General features: G+C 42.2%; 1 protein-coding gene across 1 annotated transcript in view; it reads right to left on the bottom strand.

The window, feature by feature from the left end:
- Positions 1 to 2,837: 2,837 nt before the first annotated feature.
- The window catches only part of LOC137890953 (ATP-binding cassette sub-family C member 4-like), a 36,608-nt gene continuing 11,964 nt past the window's right edge, over positions 2,838 to 27,481 (bottom strand). Inside the window, exons 20-31 of the mRNA XM_068735338.1 lie at positions 24,422 to 24,501; positions 18,308 to 18,458; positions 17,206 to 17,325; positions 16,983 to 17,093; positions 16,745 to 16,845; positions 15,997 to 16,188; positions 10,989 to 11,144; positions 8,039 to 8,128; positions 7,407 to 7,579; positions 6,570 to 6,675; positions 5,086 to 5,220; positions 2,838 to 3,718 (exon numbers count right to left, since the gene is read on the bottom strand). Of these exons, the coding sequence (XP_068591439.1) occupies positions 3,641 to 3,718; positions 5,086 to 5,220; positions 6,570 to 6,675; positions 7,407 to 7,579; positions 8,039 to 8,128; positions 10,989 to 11,144; positions 15,997 to 16,188; positions 16,745 to 16,845; positions 16,983 to 17,093; positions 17,206 to 17,325; positions 18,308 to 18,458; positions 24,422 to 24,501 (1,493 nt within the window). The 3' untranslated portion in view covers positions 2,838 to 3,640. The remainder of the gene's footprint in view (positions 3,719 to 5,085; positions 5,221 to 6,569; positions 6,676 to 7,406; positions 7,580 to 8,038; positions 8,129 to 10,988; positions 11,145 to 15,996; positions 16,189 to 16,744; positions 16,846 to 16,982; positions 17,094 to 17,205; positions 17,326 to 18,307; positions 18,459 to 24,421; positions 24,502 to 27,481) is intronic.

Here is a 27,481-nt window from a genome sequence, read left to right as displayed (position 1 = left end):
CTCTCGCAGTTGAAGAATCAAACAGCACTTTTGGAAGGTGACAGAGCATGGACGGGATTTAAGGCTAAAGCATGCAAAGAGGTTTCCTATTTGGTGGCATTTCAAAAGGGTCACATTAGCCTGTTCAGTTCAAAGTAGCAGGGGCAGGAGAAAATGCCAAAAAACTTCTTTGAGACGTCCTGTTCTGTTTCCTTAAGTTTTACATAATTAAGGTTATATATATAAATAGATTCACGCCTCTGTGCAAATGTGCATACAAACTTTGAAATTATTCACTGAATGTTAAATATACTCACTCTCTAAAGAGTTTGAAACAAACCACAGTATGGGGAGTTTACCAAGTGCAGTCATCCATTACACTTTTGACCTATAATTACTGTTTGTAGCAGTATTTGTCGGCCAGTCCAGGGTGGTCACTAAACTGCTGAGGCACCGTGATACAGCATGGCTTATTAAACCTCACGTGTGCACGCTGGAAAGAACTATGTGCACTTAATGTTTCAGGTTTTTTTTAGATGCAAGATCAAAGAGAAACTGCTTGTTGTTAGCCCTCTAATAAGTTGGACATTTTAGTAGTTTTACTTTCACAAAGTCTGCCGCGGGAGAAACTAGTTGTAACTAGGTTGTTGCGACAAGCTAGAATATATAGCATCAACATATTCCGAATTGAGAACCTATTTTTAACGAGATAAAAAGCCGTTTTCTAACACACTACATCCAGTGTCACAACATGTATCTTAAAAAAACGTGCCATTTGTTGTTTGTTTTTCTTAGTTCCACACAGAGTCATGTCAGGCCTTGGGAACTTGTCAGATATTCAGTTTGTAGTCACTTTAGAAAGGCTGAGCACAGAGTCTCTGGGGAATCGCTCCAGTCTCCCCATCTCCCCCACCCCATGTCACCAGCTAGGAACAAAGCCGCCATAGTCAATTCTCCTAATTTCACTGCAGCCTGTCGAAATCCTGTTCTCCTTTTCTCCTTCTCTTCAACAAGTACTTTATGCTGGGATCAGTCAGGTCTGAGTCGCCCACAAAAACCTGAGGCTCTCGCTTCATCGTCTTTCAGCACCGAGTTTGACACTCCCCAACTCCCTGCCATTCAGGCGCCTGCACCATGCAATTTGTTTCCATTTGTCAAACAGCAGTATCCATCACAAAAGAATATGCTGGCACAACAGAAAGTTTGTGAAAAACATTGTCTCCTCAACCCAAAATGGCCTTGAGACTACTTATTTGCTTGCCCGCAACAAAACCACCTTAAACAATTTAAACCACTTTCTGTTGTTGTAGATACTTGTTACGTTATTCTTCTCTCAACTGACAATACAACATCTTTAGCTGAATAGGACATGTATCACACCCTGCAATCAGCACCAACGTATCACTTCTCTCTTAAAGTGTGGATGGGCTAAATGCTACGGTGTGTGAAAGCATCATTTCATTCATTGCCTCCACATTGTGCTGACTCTTATTTTGTGTTTTATTTCTTTCGGATTAAACTTCATTGTGTGGACAGCCAGGTTTCTCCGACATTTATTTATTAAAGCCATATCAGCACTATGTTGACGGCTGCTATTTTCACACCTATTCAGACAGGTCTTAAAATGGCGCTATTATTGGACAACGTAGGAAGGTATCTGGTTAATAATACTTATTGTGCAAACTTTGTTGTCGCCATTCTTGTGTTAGCTGTTATCGAGGGGAGAGCAGAGAGGATATATGCTGACTCTGATGTAGATAGTGCCGTGAGTATTCCTATTGTGGCAGCTGCTGTGTGGTGCAGTCCCTGATAGAGTTTCGAATGCTGTCAATGCTGTGTCAGGTGCATTAGCACCTCAGAGACCCATGATGCTCCAGCTGCTATGTGCCTGTGTCTCCCTGGGCCCTGGCCGCCAGCCTGACACCCGACACAAAGTAATCACAGATCACAGCGTTTAATCACTGAAACAAGCACTCCAGAGGACCTCTCTGTCAATATCCCACTCTCTCATTATCTGTTTGGATTGCACATCCACACTGTCAGATAAACAGAGTGGAAAATTAAGATTAAAAATATGGTAATTTCATTTCAGGCAGCAGGCTCCTCTCACTGGCCCATTATGCTATTGATTACCTCTGAATTCAATTTCTCTTTTCAATGTAAACTTTAATCTATTCGCAGGCCAACAATTCAACTCCCAGGGGGCTATTTGAGAGTAAGTAACCATTTAATATGACGCTGGCTGAAGATTCACTGGCTTTAATGAATTGTGTAAATCACTCAGCTTTTAAAGGAACTGATGTCCCACAGTTCACGACCCAAATCTGAGCCTGGTTAAATACAGCCCTTTATAGCAAGCTAAGTGTTTACTGACAGCCATCTCTGAATGTGTAATCACCGGCTTTGCTCTTTTCTGTATGGAGGCGAATCAAATAGAACTGGGGATGACAAAATTACAATTTAATTTGAGACTTAATCGTCATATTGCACTACCACGCTAAAATAATAGAGTAAAAAGCTACAACACTTTATCACCATGGAACTGAATTTAAGAATCACTTGACTCAACAAGATAATCACTAGGTTGTTCTCCTTAACCACTTACCAATTTGTAGTATCTTGGTCAAGACCAGTTGTAACCACTGACCTGAAGCAAACACACCATTCAGACATCTGAATATAGTATGAGCAACAGCAGGAGGAAATGGTTAGTGAGTCAATGTAATATGAGACTAGACAACGTTTTAAAATGAAGACAGCACTGAAACATTCAAGCAATACTGTTTTATTATATGGGATTAGAATATTATTTTCTGCAAATTATCACTAAACAACTACAAAATGCAACTCCCTAAAATATTACTTTCGACAAAAACATACACAAAGATATAGAAAACAAACAATATAAAATACATAGCTTTAAATAGAAGCAACAACAGCCCATTTTTTAAAAGAATAAAGAGAGAAAGTGGATATTACACTCGAGAATATTTTTCAAAAAGCGATAAACTTCTGTCCCACGTTTGTTTGTGTTATCATTGCCGGTACATGACATGTTGCATTTAAAACTTCACTGTTCATCCCTGACAAGAGCTGAGGTAGACATTAAACCGCTATCATCAAAGTGCTGGAAGACTACTTAATTAAAACAGTTCAACTACAAAAAAATAAATAGTCTGATTAAGGCACAATAATTACTGAAAACAAGGCCGTCTCCTCTCAGGTTCTCTTTGTCTTTTCAAGCATGTTCCAAATAATGAAAAGACTTCAATCCTACCAAACAATGTTTGCCTGAAGAATAATTTAAGCCACCAATAATTTATTGCACCAGGATAAACACATCCAATACCTGCACTCATTTGAGCACCAGTGCAGGATTGAAGCTACCCAAGAGGCCGGAACACACATACATAAACATAGCAGGGTGTAATCAATAAACAGCCATGCAGTAATATGCTGTCAATAAACGTGCACCCTGCCTCAGATACTTGCCTCGTTTCTGCTCCTACGCCGATCTAATGCAGCACATACTATCCTCTGCCTGCTGGGAGACTTTAAGACATTTTATTACACTGGAAGGAATATCAAAATGTCTGGTATATCTGGTAAAAGATTTGGTCAGTAGTGGCGAGCACGAGGGCCACAGCGACTCTCCAAACTGTCAAAGCGACGTCTCAAAGATGACACAGATGTCCTTGGCACAGCACACGTCTGTCACTCGCTTTTTGTTCATGTAAACCTGGAAGTGCATCAGGGAAGCAGTGTCACAGAACACAAGCACACAGTCCAATCTAAACTACAATCTGTTAAGGCGTGATTCATGACAGATCCAGTCGGAGCCAGGTATAGGGATTTGTCACCCACTGAAGCGTGCAAAAGTGGCTTATTTAGCGCTGTGAAATTCACAGGAAAAAATGTTGAGATAATCACTGAAATTATTTGTTTCATTTGAGTTCATTTTTACTTGGGTGTTTGCTTAAAGTGTCTACAAAATGCTTGATTTCTAAGCACAGAGAGGCTCTGACAGCCGATTTCAATGACAGAAAGTTTGAGGAAAAGAGACAAATGGGTGAAAACAGGTTGGCCTCAGCGTGAGATATACCATCTACTCTGGGATTCTCTTTCAACATGGACAAAAGAGCCAGAGGTTGATATCAGATTATTGAATGCATTTAAACCCTGACTGACAACTATAGAAACTTGACACACAACATGTGGACCATCTCAGTATTTAATAAGTGGTGCTAGACAGCTATGGATGCTGCAGGAATCTGATCTAAGGAGAGCACCCCACAATAAAGAAAGGAAAAACGTAAGGGCTTGAACAATGTCACTACCAATCCGCCAGTGTGCAGGGTAAGACGAAACCAAATAATACCACACTGTGCTGAGTCTTTGAAATCAGTATTTTACTCATTTCACTCCTCTGGCTGAGAAGATACAGTTCCGCTGATAAATTTGTGCGAGGGACAGAGAGAAAATGAAATGATGCCTACTTTTTTTCTTATTTCACAAAGACCTGTTTGAAGTTGCAATATGGTATCTGTAGTCCCAGACAGATGCACATAAAATGGAATTGAACAATGAATAGCTGGCTCTTATCTGTTCACTTTCTGAAGGGGAAATACATCACAAATGAATTTCACAGGGAAAAAATATGGACATTCTCTATTACAGTAATCCCCATAGAAAGTTTATCCCAAATCGCGATGAAGTTAAACCCAATATTTCCAAATAGATATAGTGCAAAGAAAGCTGCTTTTCTAGAATCATCTCTAAAATGATCTCAAATTTGCATTATGAGAAAAAAAGATTATAAGGAGAGTTTCTTGATAAAATCAGAGGATGTGAATCTACAAAGGGGACAATTTCTCTCTCGAAATTAATGTTATGGCGTTGCAATGCTCCAAGTAGGCACTTTAAATTAAAATGGTAATCAAGTGTCTTTGCATTGTCAGGGTAATGCACATCTTCTCTTGCTTAACTGTATCATTTTGGAGGTGAGCAATGAAGTCTGGAGTTAGAGGGAGAGTCTGGGATTAGTGTGCCCTGGCTGGACTTTATTTAGTGACAGCCACATCCTGGGACAAAGATGGGTGTGGTTACCTGTTTGGCTGTGTGCAGCAGTGAGGCGGCCTCGGCTCTGCCTGTCTGTTGGACCATCTGGTAAAAGAGCCCTTCCTCGTTCTGGAGCAGCACATATGGCTCGTCATACTCCTGGATCCTGCCGGCATCCAGAACCTGCAATCACACATACAATGCTGGGTGTGAGTGTGTGTCACTGCCTGTATACTTTACTTTGGGGAAAACTGACATTTCAGCTGTTTCACTGCTGAGTGTTGCATGCAGACAGGGCAAGATGAATGGGGAAACACTAGTTCTCTGCACACTGGAACCATCCATTTTATGTGACTCATGCCGCGACAAACACCGGTGCCTGTTTGTGCTCGACAGGGCCACGGACAATAAGCTTAGCCTGTTAGCAGTGTGAAAGTCTAGTACGCTGACTCCGACAGACTGAAGATCAGTGATTTATCCATGTATTTATCCTGGCATTTCAGCGGCTCAGGGGTGGTCCTCAGTCAAATCCAACAATCACACCTTTCAGGCACTCTAGAAAATTACCATCATTTCTGTGTCATCACATGCCGTATAAACCACACAAAGAATAGTGCCAATTCAAGCAATTTGAAAAAGACTACAATTATATTATAGACAAATTTTAACAAGCTCGATCCCCTTAGAGCAATGATGAGCAGTGTGTTATCGCTAAAGCCCAGTTTCAGGGAGTGTTTAAGGGAGACGTTTGCAGCAGCTGTTATAGTCGACAAGATACTAAGAGATGGAGTTTGGATCTTGGAAAGCATTCTGCGTCTAAATATGGCACAGCTTAAGATTTGGACAAGGCAATTCAGGTGGGCTCCAATTTTGTTCTCCTGGAAGGCACTACAATCTGGGGGCATTTAACACAAGTGTAGGTGTGAAACAGACCCCGCTGTGTGATATTTGGCTTTTCTCAGCAACCCCTTCAGTGACCGAGCAGCCACCAGGTCGTGCCCAGTCCTCCACAGATGCTCAACAAATGTTGCCACAAATGGCACTAATTGGCACCTCTGCAGGCAGTAGCAGGAAAGGGCCAAAGATCAAGTGGCCCGAGAAAAGGCTCAATGAGAGGGAAAGCTGTGAGCAAGAAATCAGCCCAGCTGTTGCAATATACAGGAAGTGAATTGCATCTCTAAAGATAGTGCAGTAGGCTCCTTGAAAAGAAAGGAAGAGGTGTTTGTTAGCTCTAAATCTCAGGTGAGTTTGACTCGGCAGTACAGCAGTGGGAGTGCATATGAGGTGTATGTTCTTGTGGTCTAATTCCCGTTCTACCATATTCTGTACACAATGGGAGCTCAATGTATAATAGTTGATAAGATAGAACAAGTTTGTGAAAGGATTTCACAAATAATTAGGGCTGAAAGCTCTGAACTTCTAGCTGGTCATTTTTTCTGTCTGTTAACTAACTGATTCCAGAAAGGTGGTGATCTCATTTAAAATACTGACTGAAGTGCTGGACAATGGAAAGGTACTGGACTCCTACTTACCAGTATTCTGTCACAGTCAATGATAGTATTGAGCCTGTGAGCAATGGTGAGGACTGTACACTCTTGAAACTTGTCCCGGATAGTCTGCTGGATGAGGCCATCAGTTCTAAAGGAGCAGGGAACACAACACCTCAGCACAAAAAGCCCGCTTCCTATAGACCCTTGGGCAGGGAGTTTTACTTAACACTGAACAATGGCACATCAGCAGCGAGGTATGTGCAGTAGTAGGTAAAAACAACAAAGGATAGCAGAGCTCCTTACATTAAGAAAAATAGTTTATTTTGACGTTTATTGTAGGGTTTTTTTAATATTGTGATTTGATTCCAAACCAATTCCATGTCATATTTTGTTTTATCAGTCATACTTATAGTGTAATTGTTTACTTTTGGTTTTGTTTGTTTTTGATTATTGATTATTTGTTTACTGCAGGAAGGCTCCGATCAATCCACCCCAGTGTGTAGCTGGCTAATGATCAGCCAACTGCAATTCGTCTGCTCTAATGCTCCAATCAAAAAATGTAATCCTTTTACAGCCTCAGTTTCCCATCAAACGGCATGCATTATAGTTGATGAGTGTTAAATTTGTGCATCTCTTCATAACCATTTCACTCACAGTATGTGCTACTGATTTATTTACAGATATGTTTGAACATTTTAGGAATAGGTTCGGTTTGTATAACAACAGTGGTGCTACAGTTTTATTAAACCCAGCTCAAAAAAAAACCATCTGGAGTAGCACTAGTTTACAGTACAGCTACAAGTGCAAAAGAGTTTATGTTTCCTTCCTCCCTGACATTGATGTTAAATGTTTTACTTGTAGACTCAAGTGTCACCTGACCTTGGGTCCACATTGGCTGTGGCCTCATCAATGATGAGGATGCGGTTTTTCCGGAGGATGGCCCTGGCCAGACACACCAGTTGCCTTTGGCCCACGCTGATGTTAGAGCCAGACTCAGTCAGCACCGTCTCCAGCTTATTGGGCAGGTCCTCCACTACGGCCTTCATCTGCACCTGCAGAGAAGGAGAGCAGAGCCCCGACCCTTCATTACCCCTTCATAAAGGCTTCCTGTGGGGATGTCTTTAAAGAGCTATCCAAACACACCCATTAACCGCCTGGCACAATGCAGGGCCAGGTCCACTGATGACCTTGGCCAGTGCTCTCTTGTGGCCAGCCTCTAGCTTTAATCCAGGCCACCAAACCCATTCAGAGGCAGGACCAGGAGCTGAAGCCCTTCACTGTGGGGGGAGCCTTCATCCTGGTTGGCCTGACTGCCCAAACACATCTCCCCCAGCATTTTCAATGGTTCCCAGTTACAAGCCGCACATTGAGCTGGGCCCCATGGCCCTAATGGGATTTCCCCCCATGACTTGTGGCGAGCAGGGAGGCTGAATGGCAGCATTGTACAGCGGGACAGAGGGATCCCCCCCTGGGCCGGCGAGGGGGAATCATTCAGAGCCACGCTGGAGTACCTCTTGGAGTGCATTCCACAGGTCCTCATCTGTGTGCAGCCTGAAAGGGTCCAGATTCTTCCTCATGGTGCCCGTGAAGAGAACTGGGTCCTGTGGATAGATGGATATAGAAAGAGAAGGCCGTGGCCAGTTAAGATAATGACAAGGGGGAAGATGTATGAAAGGGTTAAGACAAGCTTTATAGAGCGCCGCTAGGCAATGTTTGAGGGGAAGATGTTCACAAAGGACTTGCTACACTCAGGAGTTCTATTCAATGATCCCCAAATATGCTTCAATAAGTTGATCTTTTTACTTGGAAAACCAGCACTTGTGCACTGGCATTGGTGGACAATAACTGTGCGACATTGTCTGAATATATAATATGGCAGAAAAAGTGCCATCTAGTCACTGTTACCATACAAAGACCTTCATACAGTAGCTGTATTAGAAATGATAATCTCAAATTGTCTGCCAAAAGTAACAGCTTTACTGCACAAGCATTTGTCACAAGGGGTTATCACATCCTCATAAAAGGACAGCCTCAGATCTCAGACAGCTAGGATGTCCAAGATATGTATTTATGTTGAGCCGCACACACCTGTATCAGTTTTCATCGACAGTCATCTTTAAGAGAGTAAATAAAGCTCTCTATTACAGAGCTGATGAACGAGCCCACGAGTCCACAGGCATTGTTCCAACATGCCACTCTGTTTGTGGTAAACCTGATAAGCAGGAGCAAGCCGGCATCTCCTTGTGTCAGGTCAGATATTTATTCATAAATGCTGATCCAGTGCCGAAGTGATTTACTGAACCCCTTCTAGGACTCTCACAGGTCGTCATACAGAGACCGTCCTGCCTCTCATGGTACAGAGCTGCTGTAGATAAGCGTTTCATACGGCTTTTTTTTCCCCCCATCAGTGAACAAATACGGCTGCGCTTTCCTTTGAAACATAACACCGAATTTATGACACTTAAATGGTTATAATGACAATTTGAAAAAAGTTTTAAAGAGATGTGGCAGAATCTATCACAGGAATAGAGGTGACGCGTAGCAGCAAACAAATGCCCATAAGAAAAACTGATAGACTTCACCTGTATCCTCAACAGTTACGGCAATGTGATGACTTCAGTTTAGTCAACAAATGAATCTGACATCAAATCAAGATAGGAATTGTTTATCTGGCAAATTTGAGATTAGACCAGGAGTGAGAGAAAAGTACACAATGGGTGTGAAAGGCTGAGTGTCCTGCGTTACAGTACTTCTAGTGCGAATGTGACTCACTATCACACTTTCATCTCTGCTCATTTACAGGTCAGCAGTCTATATTAAGCATAAACTCAGGTATGTAGGCACACAGATGTATGCAGCACACACCTCTCAAATACAAATTCAAGTCTCAACAAACGTGTAGGTCAGAAAACTCAGGAGTAACTGCTCAAATTTCATCCAGAAAAAGTAAAGCTTGCAGGACTTTCATGCTTGCTACCTGTGCCTTAGAAAATGTTACACCTCTTTACTTCCAATGAGCTTTTCCTTCTGTCACCAAAATATCGCCTTGTCATAAAGCCAACTGAAGTCCCAATTCAAACTAGTTTTGTGACACACGTTAATTGAGGATTCAATGTTCGGTCGGAAAAACTGCTTTCAAGCACAGCTTTCCATAGAACGATTATGTGCTCCACCAATTCTAAGCTCTATGTTTGCCACAAAAATCATTTTTTCTAAGTCATTCCTGAGAATTCAATAGAAACTGAACTAGATCCTTTTTAACGCAATATGCTAATAAATGCCTATCATAATCAAATCTGTGGGTGGCAAATAATGAAACTCCTCACTGGCAATGTATAGTATACATATCACACTCAAAATGCCACATGAGAAGGTAACGCACCTAGCAATTTACATCAAGATTCTTTTTCCATTTTAAAGGTTGACTGACTATCATTTCATCTCTGATGTCTCAGAGGAGAACAAAAAGGCTTTCAGATAGATTTGTGTAAATCTTGGTCTATACAAGTTTGTAAAACTAAGAGCATGATACAGAGAAACTCTACTAGTAGGAATTCATATCATGAAAATGCAATACAGTCAGTATGTGATGCAGATGGGCATGCAGTTAAAGTTCTGACTGGTAACCTGCCACTTCTCTCCCAGGAGAGACAGAAAGAGTAAACAAAATCACATCAAACACACATCACATCCATCTCAAACTACTTTGGACGAGGAAGTAAAACTTTATCTGAAGTAGTAGCAATGCCAGAAACCTATCAAATCCACTGAAAAGCATTAATGAAACTGTTTTTGGGCATCTTGGCTGCACCCTCGAAATGTTTGAGACTTGGGCTAAGTGACGGTGTACAAGGGGACTCTGACTGTGAGGATGGGGGAGACTTCTTCTAAGCAGCTTTCCCATGTTTGGGGGGTAGAGGGCTAATCCTCTGTCAGGGATGGGGAACTGCTCTCTTCACAGTACAGGCCGTGGGAGTCTTCTCCCCTCCCTCCACTCTGCTGACACTCACCCGCAGGCTGGCATTTTCTTAATGCCGTATCAGTTTCAAGAAGCGGAAATAAAGTTAAACTGTCTCAAGGCATCCGTTTGTCTCACTTTCAGAAATCCCCTGAGAGACGACTGTAAATTTCCTCACTTGTTTTAGCTTTTTAAAAGCCAGGCATATAAAAAAAAGGGGCCAAAACATGAAAGTGTCTGTTACCAGTGTTTATCTGACATTTCAGACAATTCTCAATCATGAGGAATCAAAAGAAGTAGAGAAGAAGTCAAAGTGAAGGTCCAGCAGTTTGAGAAAAGGACAAAGACATTAAACACAACATAACATTATGCTGAAAGTTGGACTTTGGTACGTAGGTTATAATAAATGATTATGTCTAATATTTCATTATGAGTCACCCATTAGTATACAGTTTTATGTCAAGACAGAACAGATGAGACCGAGGGCAAATTAAAAAGCGCACCTGTGGGATGATGGACATTTTCTGGCGGAGGGTGTGCAGACCAATCTCAGAAGTCAGAAAACCATCAATCATTATTCTTCCCTCAGGTTCTGCCAGCCGGAACAAGGCAGAGATCAGGGAGCTTTTACCAGCACCAGTGCGTCCAACGATGCCAACCTACATTGGAAAAATCAGAGCTATCTTTATATCTGTAAAAAATTCCACAAATTCACAGAAAAAAAGGGTTATTAATCATACTTATGCTTATTGTTTCATGTCACAGAGGAACATCTCATATGGCTAAGTACAATAGAGACCCTTGTATTGTGTGGATATTAAAAGATATCAATGGAAAACATAATATTCTAAAACAAGCAGGTATAACAAATCACTTTTTTGATATACAGTGTAGAAAATGCTAGACATTTAAAACAAGAATGATTGAAGCCTCTGTTGAACATTTATTAGTCACATTGCAAAACTAAAAATATTCTTGTATCTTGTTTGTATCATTTTTAAGTTTATTCACATGACATTAGGTGAACCCATCTAGGTGCCATCAGTATCATTTTGTTTTGGACCTTTTGCATGTTTATGATTCAAGGCAGCTATTTTAAGGTGTTCTATATTTTATAAAAGTGCTCATTTCATAGTACAATAGTGTCATGCATTACATATGCCAACGTCTGTAGGTTGGGAACTTTTAGCTACTCCCTATAACTCCAGTTCTATGATAACTGGTGAAACCATTAAACAAGGCTCTATAGGTTTCATAGGCTTAACCACTCATCTATTTGGATCTGTGTATATCATGTACTGTACAAGCCAACCAATCAGGACGTCAGACAAAGGCTATGTTCAGTGAGCGTAGCCCTGCATGAAAAAATGAAGCCCTCTCATTCCTTTGTATGAGGCCTGAACTTGGTTCAACTATTGCCACAGTGACATCATCCAGCAAGACGGTGTGTCGGCCAAACAGAAACCTGCAAGCACACATTCCTAGTGAATGACTTTGTCCCAGGTACACAGTATGTCAACAGTTTACCACAAAGTTGTTGTTATGAAAGACAACAGTGTTGTCATTGTAAAAACTTTAGAGTCCTTTCTGTGAGTACTACAAGCCGCTGAACAGGATCTTTTTTGCATATGAGAAGATTAAATAAAAAAATTGTTTGTTTCCGAGATCGTATTTCATGTCTTAACTGTATCTGAAGCAATTTGCCCTCACCAGCATGCGCCAACCCCCACCAACGCAGCCCTTTGCCGTGTTTTAATGCATGGCTGATTTCGGTTTGAACACTACCTAAGAGTCTACTGCCATGTTAGCAGCTCTTGTGAGGCTGTATATAGTTGATTTAATATTATTCTGTTCTATTCACTGTGTATATAGTGTGCATTTTTTATATAACATCTTTACTATATTATAATTGTATATATTGTGACGTGTATTTTTCTTTTTCTTTTTTTTTTTTTTTTCTGACGTGTATTTTTCTTGTATTTTTCTTTTTCTTTTTTTCTTTATATATAATAAGATTTTTTACCTGTGACCTATTGCTGCTCTGTAACCTATTGCTGCTTGTAACAAAATAATTTCCCCTCGCGGGATCAATAAAGTTAGTATCTATCTATCTATCTATCTATCTATCTATCTATCTAGGTACAGCAGTGCTTTGAGCTTAATGCTAACGTCAGTATGCTAACATGCTCACAATGACGTTAACAGGCTGAGTCGTATTTCAGCATCTTAGCATGCTAATATTTGCTAATTCCCACAAAACACAACATAGCTAGGCTAAAGGTATTTGGTCACATGTCAAGTATTGAACAAATTCAAATTTGTACCTGATAAGCGTACTAGATGAAGTTAACTTCATCCAGTGTGTCTAGTGGGAAAGCAGGGTCCCCCTGCCATTACTGTGGTGTGAATACCTGAAGGTCTAGCCAGTGGCTCACTGTTGCATACCCAAATCATGCCATTCACACAGACTATGACCAGTCTAGATCAAACTGTTTTTGGCTAACTACTGAGTAAACCCCACGGCAAAGACCAAAACGCAACCAAGAACCAAATGGAAATGGTGACAACGTTGACATCACAAGGCTGTAGGAAGGACCAACCTCAATGATCCAGGATGTTAATGACGTAGATGATGGGGTTTGTCTAAATGTGGCGCATACTGTATATCTACAAGCACAACCACTTGGGTGTACTTTTTCTTTAAACCAAGATAAAAAAACAAACAGAAAAGCTATGTTAATTGACAAAAAGCTAAGGGTTGTGCAGTTGGCTGAAACAATCCTCAAGGAAACACAGGTGATTATCACGAGAGGGATGCAGGAATGCACAACTAGATGCCTTTACCTGGCCTTTGTAAGAAGCATTTCAGATCAGAAAAAAAACTTTCCCAAAAGCCCTTGTGACCTCATGTCAAGAGTAGTCACAGACACATTTACTGAGAGTACAATACGACAGAGCTCTCTTCTGCAGAGGCTGCAGCAAAGAGTGCACAGAGAGCAGCTCACAGAATAAGCATCCTCCAAGTTAAACAGAAATGGGGTACTGTGGAAGCATGCATTGAAAAGGCTTCACCACAGTGCCAAAATATCCTAGACACATAAACCTCTCAGGACCAAGACATATGCGTTTCACCCAGGTGGTTACAGGGGTGAGATTATGGACAAAGGCTTTTAGACTTTTTCAAAGAGGACGTAAGAGAAAACATTGCTGCAACCACTGAATCACAAATGGGGCTGTTGAATAGGAGCTACACACATTGGGTCATCCTTTCCCAGCCGAAATCACCTCTGTGCTAGTCAGCAAGCACTGGGTCACTGTCTAATCTACTACTTGTATTCAGTAGATGTATTCAGTATGTTGAGTTTCTTCTCCTGTCTGTAAAGCTCCATGTATCTTTGTTTTGAAAATTGCTATTCAAAGAAATATTTTCAGCTGCACTTTGCTCTCCATAATCAAGATAATCAAGGTATTATACCATAAATTCCAACTGGGCTTGCTTCGTGTCCTCTCATATCACAGGGATGGGCACCAGGAAGAGCCTCCTCCCTCCTCCTCTGGCTACACAAGTCAAAACGAGTCAAAAAACTGTACATTCGTGAGAGAACCCGTCGCACACGTGGGAGCCAGGAATAAGGGGTCACTTCTGCCCTTTGGTGCTTTGCACGCCCATTTTTAGCATGTGGATACATAAGGATATGTCTTAGGATAAGGGGAAAAAATCAAACACACTGATGGCTGAATGAACAGATTTTTCTAAAAAGCAGATCAAAGGCCCTGCTATGTAACTTGTTATATTTGTATAACACCCATTTATAAGTTCACACTAATTCCTGATTGGCAGTGAATATAAACAAAGGTAATAGTAAGCTATTTGAAAGAAAATTACCAATAATGGTCTCTTTCTCAAAAGAACTGTCTCACAATGTACTTGAAACCGCAAGGATCGGTCACTTTCCTTGGCCTCCATTAATCAAACTAAGAAAAGAAAGCTTTTCTCGTTTTACTTTTCCATCTCATTTCAGACAAGCAAAGTTCATTTAAGAAACCATATTATGCAGTTAAATTGTATCTGTAGCCTAACAAAATGAAAACGCAAAGGACTATGCATCATTGACCTTAGAGATGAGTAATATGCCCTTACTAAGCTATTTCTCACCAAACTAAAAAGGTGCACTCTGTGAAGAGCACCGCCAAGTGTGTCTGCAACAACCACTGCTGTATTGTGTGATTAAATGAATACAACCCACCCATCTAGACACAAATGGGCTATATAGCGTTGTAAAACACACTTCATTCAACGTCAAAAGTAAGCGGCAATGTATGTAGGCAATCAACTTGAAGATGCAAGACATACAATCAAAAGAAAATGAAACTAAATGAAACTCATCAAGCTGTCTGCCCACATAGCAATGGCAGCAGTATGTGCACTGGTAGTTCAGTTAGCTGTTAGCCAAACACACTGTCCAAAAAAATAAAGTGTGCAAATTGTTTTACCACACCGTGTAGCGGCTGGGGGTCGGCAATGCACTCAGCTGGGTTATCACTAGCAGCCCCTACTGGCCAGGGGCCAGTTAAGAGTTGTAAGTGAGGAGTCAGCAGGCAGTCAATGGCAGTATAAAACAGGCATTAACAGGTGTTTTGAGAAAGTGTGAGTCACAGAAACCACAAGAGGTCCTTCAGCATGCAGCCATAACTGCCTACCCAAAATATTATGCAGTTTTCTGCAGCAGAGTGCAAGATTAGCCTTGGACAGACAGAGAGGTGTGCACTCACTCATGGACACACACATATACACACACACACACACACTAAACCAATTGCTTGATCCTCCTAGTGTAGATAATAACAAAGGAAGGTCAACTGTGGTGTTGCAGTGAGTTGTGTGTTTTTATACGATTATGTACAGTAAGTGACTGTAGTGAGGGCCAGAGTGAATGGATCTTGTACTGTAGGTGCAGATTTCCTTGTGAAAGGGTGTCAGGGGAACTGTCAGGATGCACAAAGCCTTTCACCCCCATGGCATGTGACAGAGATCCCTCCCAGGGGCTGTCAGAGCCAGGGCCTCTACACTTATCAACCCATCCATTGTGAAATCAGCCGCCCTGGCCAACCATAGCCATGCAAAGTACACCCCCTGCATTAAACACAATTTCAATCATCCTCAACCATCTCCCTCTGCTTCTCTCTCTCCACCATCGCCCATCTCCCTCGGCCTCTCCTCTCCTCTCATAGTGAATAAACAGTTGTCACTGTCAGGTTGCTCAAAATGCAAATTGGGAACAAATGGATCCACTTGAACAGTCTTAATTACATGATATGTATTCCATGAATCACAAATGGTATAGTCCTGAAGATTCAGCAGCACAATATGGTGTCCCTTTAATAATTGATTTGAAAATAATGCCACATAAAAAGGAATCACATCACGCCTTCTACACTAGCTGCATATCAACCAAAGTCACGGGCTGTGCACACCAGTAAGCATGCACAGGTGGTAATAAAGACAAGAACCTTTTCTCTTTTTGTGAAGGCGACAGTCAGGTTCTTTAGGACCAAACGATCACCGGCACTGTAAGAGAAGTTGACTCTGTCAAAAGTGATGGACCCTGCCTTGGGCCAATCATTCGGCGGCTGCTTGTCCGTCTCCCAGGGTGCTTCACTCTCCAGCTCTGCATACTCAACCACTCTCTCCACTGATGTCATCTACAAAAGATAAAGCAAGGTTTTGCTCTCTTGATTACTTGAAACTATTGAAAATGGCAGTACTTCAGCTTCAGTAAAGTTATTCAAACAAACAAAAAACAACAAATATGACAACATGTCCTCCTAGTATTTCAAATGTAACCATCTCAAAGAGAATCATATTTAGCCAGTGAATTAGTGTTTTATAGGAGTACTCCAGTAGTGTAGCACTTCCATAAAGTTGGGGGATCACAGACGGATTAAAAAAAAAAAAAAAAAGTGGCCACAATCGATTGTTGATTGCTAAAATCGTAGACTAATTCACCTGTTTTGTTATATTTGTAGTTCACGTGGTAGTGTTTGTTTTTGTGTTATCCCTTTGTTTCAAAAATGGTCTAATCAGCCATTATGAGTTAAGTTTAGTTTACCTCTTTTATATGCCCAGAACTTTGTCACATATTTAGTAAATTGTTTGTTTAATTTTTGGGTAAATAAAACTCTCGCTCGTGAAATGAGTTTGGTGATATCTGCTCAAAATCTAAACTGAAGTTAAGTGTTCAAATGTAAATGTCCCCACCATGTTCTCGACCTCTGCACTCTGTCTGACGCCCCACTGGAACATGCCTGTAAGTGTCACTGCATAAGATAAAGCCAGACCCACTGCACCTGGTTCCAGTCCTGAAAACAGAGTAGACATACAGGTTCATCGTCATAGTTTCACTAATAAAGTCTCACATGTCAACAATGTGTCACATGGTTTAGCATGTCAACATGCTAAACCATGTTGACATGCTAAACCATGTCTGAGTCCATACCATCCCTGAGGTAAAGGCAGCCAAAAGCAGTGATGGTGACAAATATTGAGCAAATTCCATCAAGACGGACAGCAAACCAGCGAGAAGTAGCCAGGAATAAAAACCAGGCCTCTGTTAACAAAAACACACAAATTATATAATACATGTAATCTCTACAGCCTAAATATTACTGATATTGAAAAATGTAACATTAGCCTGAATGGCTTTGAATGGGTTTGATAACCTGAGTGAAGATCTTGATAGTCATCAAACATTTGCTGAAACCACTGCTGAACCTTGAAGGCACGGATGGTGCTCAGTCCTTGGAGAGAGGAAGAAAGGTGGGAGAATACGGGACTCCGAGCTGAAAGAAATATATGCACACACCAAATTTGTTCATCAATGATGCTTAGTGCTGAAACATAGTCAAAGTTGATGGACAATTTTTCCCTGATGTCCAAAATATGAATGTGAAGTTGTCAACAAAATATTGCCCAGAAAATCTTTTTGTTGCCGATGTTTGCATTCGTCCTGATGTAAATTTAAAATGTAAAACTACTGTTTTTGTTTTGTTGTTTGTCATGTCTTTACTTTTGCAGCAAATGGGCTACAACTACATTGTGTTATGTAACCCTGTGTTGAGTAATGCAAATAAAATATCCTTGACTCTGTAAAATCAGCTTTCCATACATATAAAAAAGACATTTTTCAACACAAATGCATTCCTTATTCTATTCTTTTCTTTTATATATCCTGCTTTTATTACTGCTTCTATGTTTCAACATTCTGTATTAAGTGAGCTAGTCAGTCACATTGTACTTCAGAAGGCAAAGACAAAGAAACTGTGATTTAGTAATCAATAGTGAAATATGTACTGGATCATATAAGCATTCAATATGTCCCCGATGAAAAAAAGAATTTTGATTTATGGAAAGGTTTCAATTGAGTGGTCTTTTGTTGCTATTTGTTAAGCTTACAAAACCAAAGACAAAACCTAAATGTTTCCTCTGGGCTATTTAATAGAACTTTTGTTCTTTAAGATGATAGAACCTGTTGGCCAATGTGCATTTGGGCTCTCAGCCCAGAATAAAATAGATGAACTAAAGCCTGCAATGGCCTAGTCATGCCCACTTGGCATTTTTCCCATTGTATGTGATGTCATGAACTCCCGTCTCTTGAGGAAACTGCGTGTGGCCGAGCCATAGGCCACCACCACCTTTAGCCTTTATGCTAATGACCATGGCTTTCCTCAATGGTCTATTAGCATTCCTGTGGTCTGCTTTTGTCTCTTACCACAAATGGACATGCCCACCCCACCACCAAAAAAAAAAGAAAAAATAAATTACTGGTAGACTCTAGGCGCTTGATGTCTCTAGAGGTCTGCAGGAAGTAGCATCGCAGAAACAGGAAGACAGCAAGAAGGGGAACAACGGGAATAAGGATCCAGGGGATGATGACGGCAGCTACTGCAATCACTCCGATGACTTGGAGAGTTATCTGTGACAGAAAGAGAAATAGAAAGGAGCACAACACTAACTAATACAAACAGCATCTGAGTGAAAAGCTCCACTGCTGCTGTGTGGGCTACCACCGGGGCAGTGAGGCCTATTTCTTAAGGCTAAACAAGAGAAACTCTTTCAGTTGTATTTGTGTGAGACCATCACAGACATACAGTAAGGTAACAGCAGGTTGTGGGACTGAGGTTATGTGACTCACAGTGTGAAAGGAAAACGACCACATCGCTAATTCTCACTTAGTAGCAGGTGAGAATTTACCACTTGGCCACTGCAGCTCATATCCCTGGCTCCCTCGGGCTTTCCCTTCAACACTTCTGGCCTGTAAGCCTCCCTGGCAGAGCAGCCAGCCAACAAGCATGGCCACAGTGACTGGCAGAGGGTTCTGGGAACCACACTGTGGGTATCTGATACATCACACTCAAACCACACAACCCTCAACAACACAGTGACTCATCACCCGTGTTAATGGCTCTGTGACACATCTAGACCAGGATACCAGAGCTGCCTAAACAGGATTGAAGGCAATGACGACATCAAAGCACCCAACCCTGCACTGTGTTTAGAAACCGATTTAAGAATCTGATAAAGAATTATATATAAATATATACATCTATATCACAAGGGCCCTTTTTGCGCCGTCCAAGCACTTTTGATAACTTGATAATAAGTATGCTGACAATATTTCTATACTTTTACTCTAGGATTTTGAATGTAGGACTTTTAGTAGAGTGTGTTTACTGAGTGATATTGGTACTTTTTTTCTTAAATAAATGATGTGAATACTTCTTCCATCACTGCACATGTGAGAGACCATTTCTTCTTAACTGAAAGGTATACTGTGTTACGTATTTCATATTCGATTGATAGATGATAAAATTGAAACCTCACACCCTGAAATTAGACACATCCTAAGAGATGAATCCTAAAACGTGGAGATTAGGATCGTACTGTTACCTTCAGTGGTCTCAGACTAGCCCAGAGAGATGGAAATTTAATTTAGCACCTTAATTACGGATGTTATCTGCCACTTAAGCACACATTTAAGCATGATCACTTTCAGTGTAGTTTCATGATGAAAAGCTACTCAATTTCATTTGCAGTTCAGATAAGAGGGTATTACTAGTCTAACCATTGCTGTAGTGGAGCCCACACAATCAAACAGTGAGTGGAAGCTACTGAGCACAACTGATCCCAAGAATTTCACAGTACATAAGTTTCAATCTTAGCCTTGATGGAAGGCTACCAGACTGCAAAGTGAGATGGTGACCCACGAGCCATTACTGCATGTTATCCAGCCTTCCCTTGAGGGGATCAAATATCAACTGAACAAATGTCTTATCAAATATTCTATTTTTCTTTCACTCTCCTGCTGCTGATTGGTGACACGGTGACACTGCTCATTCATGTCTGCCGATTGGTTCCTTAAATTCTAATTGGGCCCATTTCAGTCGGAGTCCACAGAGGTCCGAGTCAGGCTTATCTGACAGTGGGGACAGAGGAGGAACAGGAACCATTAGATAGGAGTCTTGCCTCCTCCTGCTCCCCAGGGTCCACTGTCGCCAAGGCCCTGTTTGATGTGATCCATTTGCGTGGTCTGGCGCTTATCATGTCAGCATCGGGAACACCGTGGCCCCCCACCCACACTACACACACAGATGATTCAGATAAGTGATCCTACAAGCATACACCTCACCCCCCCGGACTACATCCATATCTCCAATTAAACCACACAGGAACAGAAAACTCCCAAAGCCACATCCCGCTGCACATAAAAGCGGATAAAAGGATGAAAGGTTTTGTATACAAACAGTTTAAATAAAGAATTACCACTAATTGCTCTTTAGCAAGAAAAGAAAGCTACCGCACGCATCTGATTCAGTCATTCAAGCAAACTAGGCACACTGCTGTGTCCAAAGACCATTGAGATTTCTGCTGACCCTAATTGCTTTATTTCCTCAATGATTCTATCAGCTCTTTGATGTCAAAATAAATGCAGAAAATTGAAGTTAATTGCTATATTTGTGCTCAGCAATGATAGCGACTGTTGTTCCACAGCAAAAAATAAACACTTGCCTTTAATTAAACATCCCTCCGGACATGAAGAATCGGTACGCTTTTTACAACCTTTTTTTCATCCTCCCTTTATTTACTGACAGTGTGCAATACTTGCCACGGGGGGGAAAAAAGTGCAAACAAAACAGGAAAGGAGGGGAAAGCATGGCAAAGAAAATTCCTCAAAAGAAGTCCTCTGTCATCGCTGGAATTTTTTTTCACTCCACACTTTTCCGTGACAGAGCGGCACAATAAGTTGCAAGGGTCAGTGGTACTGAAACAAAACAGGGCCGTTCCACCCGGGCTCTGGAACAATAGAAGTGACCCAGTCCATTCTACTCTGTCTTTGGGCTTTATTTTAGCATTAAATGCCCAGATGCTATGGCCTTTCTTTGGGAGAAATGACTGTGGACACCTCCTTCACATTTTCCCTTTCTGGGCCATTTTCACTTCATAAAGCTGCAGTCAATGTGTTTTGTGTGTGGTGAGGAGGGTCTGACACATACTGTGGTGGTCTCAGTCGCTGTCTACATTGGTGGCTCAAGTAGTCCTAGGATTAGGCCTTTGTGTGCTGTGAAAAGGTAAAAGAAGTCACTTATTTGGGCTCAGTCAAGCTGCTGATTTCCAACCCCATTTTGGAAATAAGAGAAAGGCTTTGAAATGCGGTCTCTCTCTCTCTCTCTCTCTCTCTCTCTCTCTCTCTCTCTCTCTCTCTCTCTCTCTCTCTCTCTCTCTCTCTCTCTCTCTACTATAAATCACTTGTGTCCAGCAAATGCATTCATTCAGTCATTGCTCCTTTCTCCCTCTCTTGAAAACAACAAAAAACATGTCTAAATGTTTACGAAGACGGCAATTCACAAATACAAAAGTCATCCACAGAAAGCATAGAATGCATTATCTTCACCATATTGACATGAGGCGAGATTCTAGATAAGATTGGGACTTTGTTATGTAAGTTCCCAGGCTCAATGGACCCCTGGCCTGGCCTGTATGTCTGAGTAAGAGCAGCTGAGGTGCTGGACCGCAGCATCATGGGAGACCACACATACACACACTGGAAGCTTTTGCTGGCCAATGCTCGCCATCAAATGACCATGTGTGGTATTGCTGAGTGGCCAGTTAGGCACACCCATAAGCGCGTGCGCACACACACACACACACACACACACACACACACACACACACACACACACACACACACACCAACATACCTACACTCACAGTTTTCTGGTTTATTTTTATTATTTTATTATTTTTATTTGACGAATAAGTGAATACAAAAAGTAGTATAGTTCATCTTTAGGCTTCTCACCTTTCTGGGTCACTTGTATTTTTTCACCCTGTGCGGGAAGACAATGGCACTGTCATAAAACAATGCTTAAAGGGGATTTATGGCACAGCCTATATTTTCCACGCAGGACCATCTACTGTGTTTCTCAGTATAACCTGTGTAACGCCTGGAGCCAGTGCATTCTTCACTTCTTCTGTCACCAGCATGGTAAAGAAGAGAGAGAAAGCCGGTGAAATCCCATCCTACAGCACTCACGGTTACGTCAGCAGTTCTCAAATCCCACAAAGCCACTGAAAAGGCCTGACACACAATGTGCCACAATATACAGACTCACACAACGATCGACCCGCCAGTCTTTTTAGACAATAGCCATCTTTGCTGTGTGCCTGTGTGTGTCTTCTGTGCTGGGTTTGTGTCTACATACCGCACACATGCACACCCTCTTTCTCTCACACGCACTGTAAGCTAATTTATCTCTTCCAGGGGACTGTTGGTTGCTGTAATTTATGATTCATAAGCTAGTGTTTATGCATGTTTATATGTCATTAACATTGGCGAGAGCAGGCTAAATCCCACTTAAATGAAAGTAACTGTCAGCTGGTGTCTTGCCATGGACATGCTGACAAACTGAATTTGTATGGATGGTTTAGAAGACCTATGAATGTAGTTATGGACCTCACAGTTAGTGATGTGACTTGGTCAAGAGCCTTCACATGAAATCCTCCACTGAAAGACCCATGTACTCACCCCTCATTGTCTTTCCCTCCTCCTCTGCCCCCTCTGTGAAAATAGAGCCAACCCAGGATTTAAAGGTCAAGTCTGCACAAAAGCAGACAGTCCCCGAAGCCTGAGGTGTTTTTAATTGACATTTCTGTCTTTGTCCCCTGACCATAAAGAGAGGGGAGAAAGAGCGTTTTCCCCCAATACACTAAATTAGTACTAAATGAGACCAGTGAAAAAAATAGGGCTCTGGGGTGTAACCAGGTTCCCCCAGCTAGAGGGAATCCCCTTGTTAGGCGGGTATGGGGGCAGTGCTGAGGGGCTGTGAAGTGCTTACTCCACCATAAAGGGGGAGGCTCTGGTGCAAATCCCCACACAGTAGCGGCCTCTCCCCATAGAGGGAGATAAACCAGTTAGGGCATTGTTTATGAAGTTTCACTTTATTCTCCCCTGACAACCATTTAAACAATGACTATGGGGAAATGTCCCTCCGTGAATGAGCAACAATAGTCAGGATCAGCAGCTTTTCTGTGCGGCTAATACTTTGATAAAAAAGAGTGAAAATCATCCTTCCTGAAAGCATTAAAGACTGCTCCATGAAAGACACCTGCAAACAAGAGCAAAAAGCAGCATAAACAAAAGTGTTCTGTCCAAAGGATGCCACCTTTGTGCTCTATCCCAATCACTTCCCACTTTCTCCTGCAGCCAACAACTGGCAGAAATAATGTGCATATGATATATACAGTCTTACTCTCACAAGTTATTAAAAGCTAGCTTTCCCTGCAATACAGACACATGGTTAATAATAATATTGCATCTTTTATTTCATGATAAGACACGTAATAACTTTTATGGTGGAATGGATAAGTCAAACTTGGTGTACAGTGAGTATATATGCGCCACACAAGTCTGTTTTTAGTCTACCTTCACTGTTTTCAGATGGACCTGTGCGCCTTCTACAAACTTATTATTTTACTCCAGCCATTATTCACCTTATTATCAAAATGAGGGAAACTATAGCAGACAAAAAGCTTTTGTGCATATGATCTTTTGTGCTTTCAGCATTTAAGATGGCTTTTGTCTACTGTGAGATGGGTATCTGCCACAAACATCACTCAGGCATTGTGAAGGGGGGATTCGTTTTCAGCACGCCTTTGTTCTATTCTTTGGCCCTAACCAAAGAGCCACGCCTGCTCCTCTACCTCGAATTGTGCAGCGAACATTCCCTTCTTTGTGGTGCGAGGTGCATGAGCTGGCTCATCTCCGCAGGCTTTCGTGGGAGATGGCTGTCACGGTGGCAGGGTGGCATTTGGTAACCCAACCTGGTTATGCACCAGGGTGGCCCTCGGCTACCAGGCCTAGAAGACTGTAGAGCATTAGGTGAATTGCGCTGAGAGGGGCAAGTCCCGCTCTGGATCTGTTCCAACTGACCTGTCCCCTTTCCCCTCTACCACGCTTCCAGCTCCACTCCTGCAAACACATCGTACGCCTGCTGCTCACACTTCTTCTCTTTGCCACTCAACGCATCATCCTTGTCAACCCCTCCTCGCCTCCCCACTGTTTTCCTCCACATCATCCCCATCATCCTGTGGCCTTTATTTCCTCTTTGGTACCGTTCTCTCTCCCAATCGCCTTGCTCAGTCTCCAAACACATTCTCTCAAGATGCCGCTTCTGTTGTGCCACACTGAGGGAGCCACGCCCTCAGCCTATGTGCACACTTTTATTAAATCTGTGCAGGCGCTGGGCCGCGCTGGCGGGTAATCCTACAGTAATTGTTTCCAGATTAGGGGACCCGGACCACAAAGCAGGTTTAGCCAGGCATGAAATGGCCTTCCCATGCTGCAGCGCCAGCGACCAAACCTGCCGAGGTGAGACTCACCTGGATAAAGTCCACGAACGTCCATGGGAGCAGAGAGTCCAGGTAACCGATGTCCTTCGAAAACCTGTTGAGGATTCTTCCTGGAAAACACAAAAGCACAGATTAGATGACATTAGAGAAGATATATGTAAGACGGAATCACACAATTGACAACGGAATTTATTTTCTTGGTTAAAAAGATGTCAAGTGTATCATTTGTACAATCAGTAGAATGTAGTAAAATTAGGTGAAAGAATGTGATGTAATGTCTATTTATGCAGTATGAAAGAACAATTGTAGTATTTATTTTGAAATGTTAAATATCTACCTTAAACTCGTCCTATATGACATTTGGAAGAACAAATCTAAGCAAAACAAAAAGATACATGTATTTTTTTTTTTATCCCTTAGCTACTCTGCACCAATAAAAAAAAAAATATTTATCTTGTTTCAATTTCCTTCTAGTCTCCAGACTATTGAGCAAATGTTACCAACATCCCCTCCAATTTAACAGAAAAGAGCTTATACACTGTGAGTGTGATATCAGAAGAAAAACACAGGCCTATCTAGATTAAACAATGAATCATTATTTGTCTGGTATTTCATAAAGACTGCCCTACTCTTGGCTGAATACACAAGGGAACCTTTTGTTTGGAAACAAAGGGCAACAGAAGCTGCGTACCTGCCTTTATGTTCTGACTGGCAGTGTCAGTGACGTTAATTGAGTTGCCTCCAATCTGCTCAGGTGTTCATTATTTTGACTGGTGCTCTGCAGGTGCTGTGGCAGCCCTTTATTGTGACTCTTTAAGTAACTTTGCTCCCCTGTTCTGATCCCACAGCACATAAGATTACACTCCAGCTGTTTTCACACACACACACACACACACACACACACACACACAGTGTATTGCAGGGTCAGTGATAGCAAATCCCAACACTACACTACCTAAAGGCAGGCAAGGAAGAAAGGTTTTCTCTATCTCTGTCCCTGAAGGAAGCCCTTAGACTCTCAGAGGCAGACAAAAAGTACAAGAACAGTGCCAGTATTGCCACTACAGGGACTGAACTCAAGTTAAAAGACACGGACAAGCTGTGTAGATCTGTTGTGTATAGTGTATATTCCCTGTCAAAGCACCTCCAAAATGGTGTCACAATGTTAAAGCAACCCAAGGTGACACATCAATGAGCAAACAGTAATATCTATCTGCGGAGAATGTAAATAAAGCAGCACTCACATATTTAGTGTACAACCCCTGATAAAGTGAGACTAATCACACAAGCGCGTCGATGAGTTTATCAAGGCTCACAGATCGTGATACAGGGTGGGACTTATTACGGGACAGAGAGATGGGAACGGCTGAGCGGCACATTGGCAGAATGTGCTGGTATGGCACTCTGGAGGCGTGGCGGAGCCATGGCACCGCTGACCAAAAAGTTGCCTCCCAGTCAGTCCTACGGAGGTGGGCCCTGTAATCACCTCTCTCCACGGCCGTAAGCAGCTTACAGCTTTATCCAAAATGCCGCTCCCGCCTAAAAACATGCATGCAGACGAGGCCGGGCTCCCCATAACAGCCATTGCATAAACCCTGCCAGAGCATTATTCCCCGCAACAATCCAGCAATGCTCCAAATCAGTACTGATTCAAAGTCAAGTGGCGTAAGCATGTTGTACACTTGGAGGCAGACTAATCTTATTCACAGTGTGAGTGCCCCTTTAGCATACAGACATCCTGAGGGGAGGGTTCATGCAAGGGGTTAGAGCTGCTACTATACTGGTATAGAATATCGCTGCTTTAGTCCGGGAATGGGGGGAGTACTTGTCAAACTGTGTTTGCGGAAGATCCAATAATATTTTATGTAATTTTACTGTCTAAGCCACAGATGACCTACATTCATGCATATCTGACAAACAATGCCAATAAGAAAAGGATAGGTTTCTCTGGGTTACATCATACCATGGTTAGAGGGTGTTAGAGCAGAGAACATCAGTCAGCTATCAGCTGTTTGACAAGCGGCTCAGTTAACAGAGAGTTTCAGAGGGGATGAAGTAAAGACCCTTCTCTATCCTGCGCAGACTATAGAGGGGATACATTACAGTGATGCAGTTACACAAAGACATTCACTGCTTGGAAATGCCTATGAGGTAAGATCGGCATGGGACAATGGCTTCAATCACTATGGGTGGTTGTCAACAATATCACCTATTGTGTAGAGAGGGGTATAGACGTTTCAGGATATCAGCAGCATTAGTATCAAACAATTTCTCATGGTTGAGGACTCCAGGGGTGATTTGCACCACTTTTTCAGGCTCAGGAAATATCAAGCCCTCCCAACTAAGGTGGCCCCTTAGGTGGAGATATTAGGTGAGCAAGGCCCCCAATCACACTTAAAGAAGTGGAACAGTGGGGTCCGGCTAGAGCAGGGCGTGTGGCAAATCGCTGTACCCTGTAAACATCAAGATAAGGGGACGACTCAGAGCCGCTCCATGTGTGGGCCCCAGTGCAGTTGGAGGGGCCTTTCAGTCAGGCAAGTGCGATAATGAAGGAATACTGGGGAGGGGGCTGCCAAGGCTGGAGGTGGCACAGCTCACCTGCACTTCCATGAAGGGCCTCGGGGCCTGGGGCAGCCTCCCACCGCCGGCGCCTTGCTGCCAATACTAATACATTCTAAATCCATTCTCTTCGCTCTCACCGCCAGGCTCCTGCAATCTCCTCTGCTTCCCTTTCATGCAATTAAATAGTGGAAGTGCCGAGCGAGGGGGGGCCCTATCAGCCATACTGCACACACACACACGGCTCCATCTCCACATTCAATTTACACACCTCGATATCATCATCCTCTCTGCAGTACTTCTTCCACTTTGCTCTTAACACTCTTGCATCCCAGACCTGAAATACAGACATTAAAAACATTGCCTGTGTAGACACAATTAGAATCTCACATCACTGACTACAGAAGATCTAATGTTCCCTGCTTCAACAGCAACTGAGTGACACCTAGCACCAAGATGGCCCACTATGTCGATGTGAAAGGGGGACGGTAGAGGTGTGTGTGTGTGTGTGTGTGTGTGTGTGTGTGTGTG

The sequence above is a fragment of the Cebidichthys violaceus genome, unplaced genomic scaffold (assembly GCF_023349555.1).
Source record: "Cebidichthys violaceus isolate CVI_PGR_0920_01 unplaced genomic scaffold, fCebVio1.0.p SCAF_11, whole genome shotgun sequence".
NCBI lineage: Eukaryota > Metazoa > Chordata > Actinopteri > Perciformes > Stichaeidae > Cebidichthys > Cebidichthys violaceus.
This window is presented reverse-complemented; position numbering and strand designations above follow the sequence as displayed.